Source organism: Idiotropiscis lumnitzeri, chromosome 14, assembly GCF_059441095.1.
Source record: "Idiotropiscis lumnitzeri isolate Australia: NSW breed Sydney's pygmy pipehorse chromosome 14, RoL_Ilum_1.0, whole genome shotgun sequence".
NCBI lineage: Eukaryota > Metazoa > Chordata > Actinopteri > Syngnathiformes > Syngnathidae > Idiotropiscis > Idiotropiscis lumnitzeri.
The window spans coordinates 6,873,290-6,884,103 of NC_142404.1; the positions used below are offsets into that span (position 1 = coordinate 6,873,290).

The window sequence follows — 10,814 nt, forward strand, 5'->3', positions numbered from 1 at the left end:
CATTTACATTTCTAATTTGAAAAAAGTTGCCCATTTTTTCTTCAATATGTGTTGCTAAAACTGAAAAGGAAAATACTGTACAATAATGGCATGTTATTATGGATATTGGAGGATGAAGCCCTTGTACGTTCCTTCCTTTCCTAATGGAACTAAATTAAAAACAAGTCTATGACTTATGCACCCTCTGTTAATTACTTAAAATGAAAATATATTTGACATTTTTCTTAAAGTGCTAAAATAATATAGAAGTACATTTGAAAATACATCATAAAATGCCATCCATCAAACCAAAATTAACAAATCACCTGAACAAAACGTTGGGAGGATTTTACTTGTTGATCAATCATCAGTCCACTTCTATGTATCCAGTATGACAACACTGTATTATCATAACACACCTGTCAGTTACGATTGTTTTCAGCACGCGTGAACATGAGATGAGTGTGTTGGCTGTCAAATCCTGTACAGGCATTCTGAAATTCCCTTACATCATTTTCAAGTTACCATTACGACTGGATGTTGTTACGTGACATATCAAACTACATCCAGTGTTTGAAAAGTGTAAAGCACATCTTGTTTATACAACTGTTTTGAATTGACATTGTTACATCATGCTACAAGATAGAAGAGAAAATGCTATCGCGTATGTGGACAGAAGTGTTATAAAGTCTTGTTATTTCCCTGAGGCGAGCAGAAAAAGAATAATGGGCCACACAAACTTTTAGTAAAAGGAATTAAGAATTTCTACACTTGTGTTCAAGGGCATGTAGTAACAGTCCTCACCCGTTATTTACTTTCTGCAGGCCAACACATATTTCTTTATTCAACAAGTGGATGATGCATTGGGGCATGGCCTCCACAGTATAGGGGCAGACGCCAAAGTTCATGTTTTTTTACTCAGATGGCATGTGCTTGATTACTAAAAGCCAAAACTTGAACATTTTGACTGAAATTAAAGGACATATGACATGTCAAAATGAAGTGGATGCAGATGACATGATGGAATGAACAGAAGTTTGATATCCTGTTAAACTTTCACACACTACCAGCCAATCATGTCACACGCACGCACACACACACACACACACGCACACGCACGTGCTAAAATCTTTAAAGACACAGACACAATTTATTGAATGGACTAGCTTGCACTTTTGTCTATACCATTGTGGCTCTGGCGTCACGGTGAAAAATCCGCATTTACTGCAGAGCAGAGAAGCATTAAAAAAGTGACGACAGTCTTTTAAGTTCTGAGGTTAAGTTTGTGTTAGCTCCAAACTATCAGACATCTTTCCACGATTTGACGTTTAAGTCCAAGTCTCGTTACAGACCTTCAAAAAAAGGCACATGCTAACTTGCCTTCCAAAGCCTTCCACTATGGGTTGTGTCTCCATGACAACCCATTGCTTCGAAATCACATGCTGGTGTCCGACAAGGTGTCCAACATGACGTCGCTTTCGTACATGTCGCACTCCAGCGTCAGGGATAGCCGCAGGGGCACATCAAGCACCATCTTGTCCTGATGTGACAACGGCGTCTCCACCGTCACGCCGCTGCTGACGTCCTCCAGCCGCGGTGAGGCCAGCGTTTCGGTGTTCTCTGTCGTGTTGAGTGCCTTCATCAGTGTCTGCGTGTTGGCGCTTCCTCGCACCTTGTCGCTGATGTCGGTACCTTCACCGGCACATGTTTGGAAAAATAATGATAATCATAGAACAGGAAATTGAAATTCTGGAGACGCAGTAGTGGTTTAGCAACTAAAAAGGTAGCGGTTCCACACTTTTAGCGGGGATGCATTTGAATAGTGTGGAGACTTTTTATATCCACAGTAGCCAAAACACAAAGATTAGCTATTTAATAAAAGAATGGCATGTTAATAAAATGTGCTGAGCAGTTAACCTCTTTTTAGAATCAGAATCAGAAATCCCTTTATTGTCATTGTACTCAAGTGTGCAACGAGATTAGAGAGCTCCCCTCTCCCGTGCAATACAACAATAATTCAGTTAAATATATAAATTAGATAAATAAGAGAATAGTTAGTGCAATGGAAAATAATACTGAATAGGATATATAAAAACACATCACGTTGCTGTTTTGCAAGGTAAGGGTGGTCGTGTTTACATTTATGCCAGCTGAGAATGCGATGCACACGACGTGGGTCACCACTTTCTTAAACACTTTGCCTATGTCACATGACATAGTTCATTTCTCTTTTTTTTTTTTTTTTTTTTAAGATACTACATTTAAATTCATTTTAAAATGTTACTTCTAGAACAACAGCTTTGCTCAGGAAGGGTTTAGATTTATTTCTAAAAGTCTTAAAAGTGTAACATACCTTCATAGGCGTCCGTTTCACCAATGTACATGTCGATGCAGTGGCCAAGCATCGTCACGGAAAATGTGTCATCTCGTTTCAGTCCAAGCGCCTAGGAAAGAAAAAAAAAACTTTTCGTGAATTTAAGAAGCAAGTCTTTGTGTGTAGCTTTCAAGTTTCAAGCACGTCCCAATTAATACAACTTCAATTACAGAGAGCATTTCCCAACAGCTGCAGCTGTAACAAAGCACATTACATACAAGCGATAATACACCAACAAAGACAATGGGAGCAGTAAATCAAAACATTTAGCAAAACAATTTGAACAATTTAGATGGTCAATGTGTAAAAATAATACCCATGCGTGAGGACTGACCAATAATATAGATTTTGGAAAAAAAATGGGAAATTCTCAGCGAGAGATCGACAGGCGGATCGGTGCAGCCTCCGCTGTGATGCGGACGCTGTATCGGTCTGTCGTGGTGAAGAGGGAGCTGAGCCAAAAGGCGAAGCACTCGATTTACCGGTCGATCTACGTCCCTACCCTCACCTATGGTCACGAGCTGGGGGTCGCGACCGAAAGAACAAGATCTCGGATACAAGCGGCCGAAATGAGTTTCCTCCGCAGGGTGTCTGGGCTCTCCCCTTAGGGATAGGGTGAGAAGCTCTGCCATCCGGGAGGGACTCAGTGTTGAGCCGCTGCTCCTCCACGTAGAGAGGAGCCAGATGAGGTGGCTCGGGCATCTGTTTAGGATGCCTCCTGGACGCCTCCCTGGGGAGGTGTTCCGGGCATGTCCCACCGGCAGGAGGCCCAGAGGACGACCCAGGACACGCTGGAGAGACTACGTCTCCCAGCTGGCCTGGGAACGCCTGGGTATCCCTCCGGCAGAGCTGGAAGATGTGGCTGGGGAGCGGGAAGTCTGGGCTTCCCTGCTGAAGCTGCTGCCTCCGCGACCTGACCCCGGATAAGCGGCGGATAATGGATGGATGGATGGGAAATTCACCAACATGTGACTTAGGTGGTTTAGGCCCCAAACCACCAAAATAAGAATTTTGAGATATAATATTTGCCCGGAAAACTTGATTAATCTACCAGCCCTAAAATGAATCTAATATAGTGATTGATTTGGTCAAATATTACCGTATGGAAGTAATCGATAGCACTCTCAAAGTCGCCCATGAGGCTGTGCACATATCCTATGGCGGCGTAGGTGGAGGCGTGCTGGGGGATCAGCACCAGTGCCTGACGGTGGTACTCCAGGGCCTGGTCATACTTCCTGCACAAATGCACATCAGACCTTCATTAAAAAATTATTCAAAGGCAAAATCAATAAGAACAATGTCATGTTACCTACTTGAGTTTGCGACACACGTGGCCCAGGTTGTTTAATAAAGGCTCCCACTTGTCTACAGTCACCTAGAATGGAATAAATCACAATGTGTAAAACCTTAAGACATAAATAAATACACCAATAATAATTGTAATCGAAATGAAATATTTTTAACTAAAATAAAATAAAATTTGAAAGAAGCAAAACATGCATATTATTTTACTAAATATAACGTTAAATAAAAAAATTCAAATTAAATAAAATACAATTTTAATAAAAAATAATTATAATTTTACATAATTAAAAAAAATTAAATAGATATGAAAAATGAAAAAAATTTATTTTTTTAAATACACAATTTAAAGGAATACAATAATTCATACAATTTTAAATATAAAAAATAAAAACAATTCCATTATAATTGAATAACATAAAAGGTTTGTTAATTATTTTTACATTGTTAAGGCAGCTACCTCATTCCCGATGGCTTTAATCTTCTCCATGGCGTCCAGAAAATGCCTCTCAGCCATCTTCCAGCTGAAAGGCAGACATAAAAAAGCTTTTACACTACTTGCCCACAAGATGGAGCACTAACAGTGAATGCTCGATTATTGAAATGCCCATCAAATAAAATTAATGTCTTAAGCTTGTGCGTGACTCACTTTCCATTCTGAAACGCGACCACGGCCATCTCGTGAATAACAAACGGGTCCTCCGGAGCGATGCTCAACGCTTGACTGAAGAAGCGCTCAGCCAGCTTTGAATTATTGGTCAGGCCGTACTCCAGACCAATGTACAGCATTGGTAAATGACACCTGGAAAAGGAAGCTGTGGCATCAAAGAACTAGAAAGTAAGAGGATATATGCCAAATAGTTATTGCCAAAACATAATGGCAAGTTCTTGAGTGCATGACAAAAGCATAGAAGTGATGCTGCATTGAAATATTTCAAGCAACTTTAAGAGTGAAAACTAGACCTTTAACAGGTTGTGTTTATGGGGTGTTGTACATAAAATTTTGAGGAAAAACATTAATTGAATCCATTTTGGAATTATGGCTGTTAAGTGAAGTGCTGAAATATGTTTCAGAAGCATGGCCAGCAAAAAGTAGTACAATAATACATTTTGGTCAGTACTAAAATGCTAAGCATCTTTTGCTGTTTTACACACGCGGGTAAACATCTACAGCAACAAATGGAGAGTGTGGTGAAAACAATCCTGAAAATGGTCTCTTCTTGAGTTATAGCTGTACCCTTTCATCAGCTGCGCTGCTGTAAAGTAGGCGGCCATGGCCTGGTCATGCTCACTCTCCATGGCAAAGGAATGACCATAGGCGATCCATGCCGGACCATACGTCCTCTCCAGAGTGGTGGCTTTGCTAAGGGACAAGTTAATCATTAACTTTACCCCTAAACATGATCATTCTTGCGCACTGGTAATATAATTACCTGAGGTAGCGACGGGCATTTTCATTTTTATGACCAACCATGAGATAGTAGCAGCCGACGGCGAACCAGGATACCTGGGAATGTGTATTATTAGGTCATTGCGGCAAATCCAAAATGGTACGGAGGAAGTGACACTTACTGGGTTGTTGGGATACAAGTCCACAAGTTTGTGCGATAGATAAAATAACTCTGTGGGACAAATACACACAGACATACATAAACATGGAAACAACTCCCGTCAACATGTCAATACAGTAGAACCTCCAAAGTGGAATGCCATCTCCTCCGTGACAATATTTGAGACTGCCAACTTCAATAGTACAAACAAATTTTAGGCAACAATCACAAATTTTACACAAGCACTTGGTGGCGTTTTATGAGTATTGCTGGAAGTAACGGTGCATGATGATAAGTGTATTTGAGTTGGTATATGCTTGGTAAAATTAAATTGTGGTTAGCATGTATTCCTCACAATTCGGAATTTCTGTCCTACACATACTTGCGTGGCTTTTCTCTGTGTACTGGCTTCTGCCTTACCACCAAGTCCACAAATCAAGCGGACTGCAACCCTTAGGAGAAAATTTAACGGAAGAATTTTCCTATGTCACCGTGAACATTCTGTAGTGACGTTTAGAAAAAGGTATCGCTTGTTGAACCTTTATATTGCTTCTCACACACGGTGAGTTGAACTCAAGTTTTATTTGTCTTACAGAATGTTTAACTTTGGAGGTTACACCATATGTACGTCGAGTGTATGTCAAGTAGGGCTGAAAAGCGGGCGTATACGTTACCATTTGCTTTTCCCAGCTCTACTAGAGTTCCTATGTGCACTGGTAAGCAGTTAGCATGGAAGGGGTCTTTGACCATCACCCTAAAAGACACAAAAGACAACACAGTGAGCTAAAGACACTTCAAGCACCGCACACAGTCTGAGTGCAAGACTACTTACGTGGAGGTGAGCTTGTAACACATTTTGAAGTCACAGTTGTAATAATGCCTCTCGGCCAGGGACACCACCACATCCAAGTTGTCCTGCAAATTGTTGACCATGGCAGGCACCACCAGGTCACTTGGCTTGTTGTACTGTTGTGGCAAAGGTTAGTGGAGACACTTTAGCATGCCAGCACAATCTTATTAATACAATACTATTTTATTGGTATGGTGCATTTCATAACAGCTGAAGCTGTAACAATGCGTTTTACACAGCGTAAAACAAAGTTGGAATAATTCAATAAAAAAAAAAAACAGAGAAAGCAGTAAGTTGAGATACATGATACTACTATATTTGCACTGCCAATAAATTTTATGGGGTGGTGCAAACAATGTGTTTAAACGTTTTGCATCTCTCCATAGCTTTGATTTTATTTTATTTTTTTTAATTACGTACAATTGATCAAATTTGCATTTTTTCCAATTTTTCCCCATTTTTTTGTTTTTTTGGGTGCGTTTCCCCATTCCCCCCAAACGCTCACGGTAAACGCATATTCAATGTTGATCAGCATTTCCTTTTTTTTTAGAATTATTTTGGTTTAAAAATAAATAAAAAAATTCCCCACCTCCACTCATTTTAATGTACGTCAATTATGCACGTATTTTTGCCATTTGCTGCCCAGTCTGGTCCCTATCCCCGCAAATAATAGCTGGGGACCACTTTACCTTTTTTAACTTATTCTCAAATAAGAAATGAAGCAGCTCCTCCTCTTCCTCTGTGCACTGCTGACTCAGTGGTAGCGAGTATAGGAAGTCTTTCTCTGTTGAACAAGGAACAGTAGACAGGAGTATGAACATTTCCACAAATAGAGGTTATTGGCGATTCTTTAATTATATAACAAATTAGGGCAAGTTAAACTGCATATTAAAACTCAATAAAAGATTATTAAGGGATGGTAAAAAGGAGTCTATTTGAGGGCGGAATTTGTAATTTGCAATGTTCTGAAATAAAGTGGAAAGTAGCAGAGGCCCCCCCTTACCTTCCTGGGCTGTCAACATGTGGTGCGACGTGAGAAGCTCAAATGCTTCGAAGCAGTACACATCGAGTTTCAAAGCCTCTTTGTAGCTAGAGGTGGCCAATGGGCGGTTATCCATGGCATCGTAGATCTTGCCACGCAGGAGGCAGATGGAGCTGCTGATCTGGAATAAGAACACTAACGTCAGTCCACTATCAATCCAACACTCACTGCGTCCTACTGTCGCTTACCTGTAGAATGTGCACAGGGGGATGTGCAACACCTCTGTTCACGTGACATTTTCTTTTTTTTTTTTTTTTTAAGGGGTTGTTACAGCTAGAATCAATGACAGCATAATGGGTTTTACAATTTGGCAAGAACCAGCAGAGGGAGCAAGAAATTTAGGTCTAACTAGTTCTTGAGTAGGATGCAGCAAAAATTGGAACAGGAAATAAGAATACTATGCAAACTTTTTCTTAAACAGCAAAAAAGTTAACAGTATCACATATAACGTTAGCAGGTTTACGCTAAAAATACCAATCAAATTGCCACACAACTTAGTCAACGGGCATAGGCCAAAAACACATGTTTTTTTATGAATTATAATTTTTTTTGCAAAGCTCAGGAGACAAGAATTGCAATTTTGCACTACTTTTTGTAAAGCGAGTGCTCTAGTAACTGTGATTGTCACTCCATATAAGGTCATGATCGCATTGCCAACACAGCAAATTCAAAGTTTGCTACGATGTCAGCAATATGTTTGGAGCGGCCTTCATATTCATGTACATATTTAGGAACAGGAAACTCCTTTTTTTTTTTTTAACAGTTGGAATGTTCATTTGAATGACTTCCCTTCCGCCTTTTTTCATGAATGAAACAAGGCAATAAATGCAGAGAGAACTGTATAAATATTTCATTTGTGATAGAGTGATATGCAGGTTATGACTTACAGAAGCAGGCGACATGTCCCAATCCTTGTTTGCCTCTGTTGTCTCGACCTCTTCCTTCACACTCCTGTCCAGCAGCTTCTTACAAACTGCCTCCTCTGATAAAATATCCAAGGCCTGCTGGAACTCTTTGGCGGCATACTAGAACAAATAAAGAGTAACCCAGGTATCATTTCACTGATACTTTTAATCAGTTTCATTATAATTATTTGAATACAGTGCACAATTCAGATTTTGGCAAAAATACTCATCTAAAATCTCTAAAAACTTTGGTGTTAGAATCCTAGTTGCCTAGTTCAGCCACAGTTTGGCTAGCAACCAAGTATTAACTCTTGGCTTTGTCTTTGGATCTTTTTTTGTAACAGTTATTTAAAACGAAGCAATAGCAATTTTGTTGTTTTTGCATTTTGGTAATTCTTATTTTGATGATGATGATGATTTGAATGACCGTTATGAATTTTAATTAAAAAAATGCCTGTACAATTAATTGCTTTATAATGGCGACAGATCCATCAACGGTTTTCTTTCCATGGGAAAGAAATGTTCAAAATCAGAACAACCCAAAGCATTGTGTTTGATGCTTCAAGTTCCACCGCATATATCAATTAACTTACATGGCACCGTGCAGCAAGATACTGACAAGCGCCATACATCTGTGAAAGAAAGAGAAAATGTTACCAATGCTAGTGAAAAACAGTGCCCCTCATTTGAAAAATAACATGCTTACACAATGCATCCATCAAACACAAACCTCATTCAATGCATAAACATAGCGTTTCTAGAGCTAACTTGGTTTCCTCACACTCGTCAAGACAAACTGTTGGTACAATGAGGCTTCTGGAAATACCTTATCAAGTTTTCTCGAGCGGAGTGCATGCGAGGCTCTGTGATATTGCGATGTCAAGTAAAGGCACTGAGCAAGCCAGTAGATGTCCTGTGGATCTTCTGCACGCCACAAAACGAGAAAGATAATAAACTAAGCCATTCCTTCAAATTGTCATTCACAGAACATTCAAACATTGCAAGGCAATTTTATTTTGGTGAAACTGAACACTATTTTCTTGTTATGGAGAAATATTGTAAAATTCTAAGGAAACTGCAGTTATGTAAGCATCCGCTCTGTTTTCAGGGGAATCCATAATTTTTGCAGTGTGCCCTGAATCGTAAGGTGGACCAGCTGCTGCGTTAAAAGAATCAAATAAAATTTTGAACCTCAAACAAGCAGAAGTGCATTGGAAATCAAATTATTTGATGCATTTTATGCACTGTTGCAATTTGACAATGTTCTGTTTTTGAATAAAGGGATGGACATTGAAACGTGTTTTTGTATCACATTACACAATTAATCAACACAATTATTGACATTTTGAATATCACAAATGAAAACCAGTTGGCCATTCAAGTGGAAACGTTTTTTTTTTGTCTTCAGTACTAACCAAGAAAAGATGTTTTATTTTGATCCAAATACACGATTATTCACTTTTCAGAATGAAATCCAAATACCAAAATATTTGATGGCTGCAACCCTCAATAGTGAGTAATCTATTATCAAAATAATTACTAGTTGCAGACACATTGCTCATAATATGAAACATGCCGCGAGGGCCAACTTCAAAATAACAAGTACTACTGTGCATGACCATGATTTGGCTTTTACTTTTGTCCTCCATAAGCAATCGTTGGGGCGGTTGATTTAAAATTTGACAGGAGGCAGGCCTGAACAAAAACAACCTAATCAGGTGCACGATTTAACATTTTCAGTGCAATTTAGTGCCGCTTATGTGCACCTCTGACAACAGCCAATAGCAACTATATTTATAGGTTAAATAATATAGCTATTTTAAATGTTTGCTTCTAAAATGGTTGACGTTCGAATTATTCAAAATATTCTTTACAGCAGTCGTCAGCCATGTTGTTTGTTTACGTTTGTCTTAAAACGATTGGAACTGCAAGTATAAGTGACATATTTCCGACGCGTTTTGATGAGGTGGATTGGCTCGTATGAGAAACGTCAACCCAATCACCTTTTTGTTGATGTTGTTTTTAAAATACATGTCCTCCTCAACCTCTGTCAATGACTTATTTTCCAGTTAAGCGTTATACAAACGAACAAAGGAAAAACCTCATTGGAAGTGAGGGGAAACAGCTGACACGTTGATCTCAAGAGATATATATATACATATATATATATATATATATTATGTTTTGCTCTTACCACCTATAAAATATAACGTACACACATTGCCTCTAGGAAATTATCTCCTGAAACATTCACTTTTACTGATAGAGGAATGGAAAATACCTGATGACACCGGCTAGTAAAGTCGACAACTTACCATGAGAAAGAGACGCGATCTTGTCGGCCCAGAACAGCGCGCTTTGGTATTGTTGCTGAAATTACACACATACCCAAGAGTCACACACAATGCAAAATGCCGTGCTGCTTAAATACGAACATGATCTACAGTTTCTTTGCTCTGTTCACTTGGCTTGACTGCAGGCTAACACTAGCTTGGATGGAACATTACAACTCCACATAGCACCCTCGTTACCTGGTCGATGTACTGCCGCACTCGCTTTCGAAGTCTGTCAAGATTCATTTTAAATTGTTTTTTACGCAGATGCCCTTAAATGTCAAACACGTGTCATCGTTGAGATGGACGCTCTAATAGTTTGACATGCAGCTAAGTTGTGACGTTCTCGCTAGCCTGCTCTCTGCGTGAAATCAAATCTGCGGCTTTCCCTACTACTGTCCGTGTGCAACTGGCGCTCTCGGTGCTTCGCTAAATTCCGCCGAATGGAAACAAGTGCAAACGTTCCCTCTAAAGTGGTC

At 39.5% G+C, this 10,814-nt stretch overlaps 1 protein-coding gene across 1 annotated transcript; it reads right to left on the bottom strand.

Annotated features, from left to right (window-relative positions):
- Window positions 1-312: 312 nt before the first annotated feature.
- cdc16 (cell division cycle 16 homolog (S. cerevisiae)) lies at window positions 313-10,814 on the bottom strand. Its single transcript, XM_088315896.1, has 18 exons — window positions 10,534-10,814; window positions 10,318-10,372; window positions 8,829-8,926; window positions 8,596-8,634; window positions 7,985-8,122; window positions 7,059-7,218; window positions 6,745-6,839; window positions 6,038-6,171; window positions 5,880-5,959; window positions 5,228-5,277; window positions 5,089-5,162; window positions 4,893-5,018; window positions 4,305-4,457; window positions 4,116-4,179; window positions 3,667-3,728; window positions 3,453-3,588; window positions 2,333-2,423; window positions 313-1,671 (listed from the first exon to the last, which is right to left on the bottom strand). Exons 1-18 carry the CDS (start codon window positions 10,579-10,581, stop codon window positions 1,415-1,417), a joined length of 1,860 nt encoding a protein of 619 aa, XP_088172022.1. The 5' UTR covers window positions 10,582-10,814; the 3' UTR covers window positions 313-1,414.

Bases quoted from the DNA above. Each gene is read 5' to 3' on its own strand.
- cdc16 (XM_088315896.1), bottom strand. From the start codon at position 10,581: ATGAATCTTGACAGACTTCGAAAGCGAGTGCGGCAGTACATCGACCAG. The intron at 6,172-6,744 runs GTAAAGTGGTCC...TTGCCACAACAG, and splicing joins TTGAGAATAAGTTAAAAAAG to TACAACAAGCCAAGTGACCT. The intron at 1,672-2,332 runs GTATGTTACACT...GTGCCGGTGAAG, and splicing joins TGAAACGGACGCCTATGAAG to GTACCGACATCAGCGACAAG.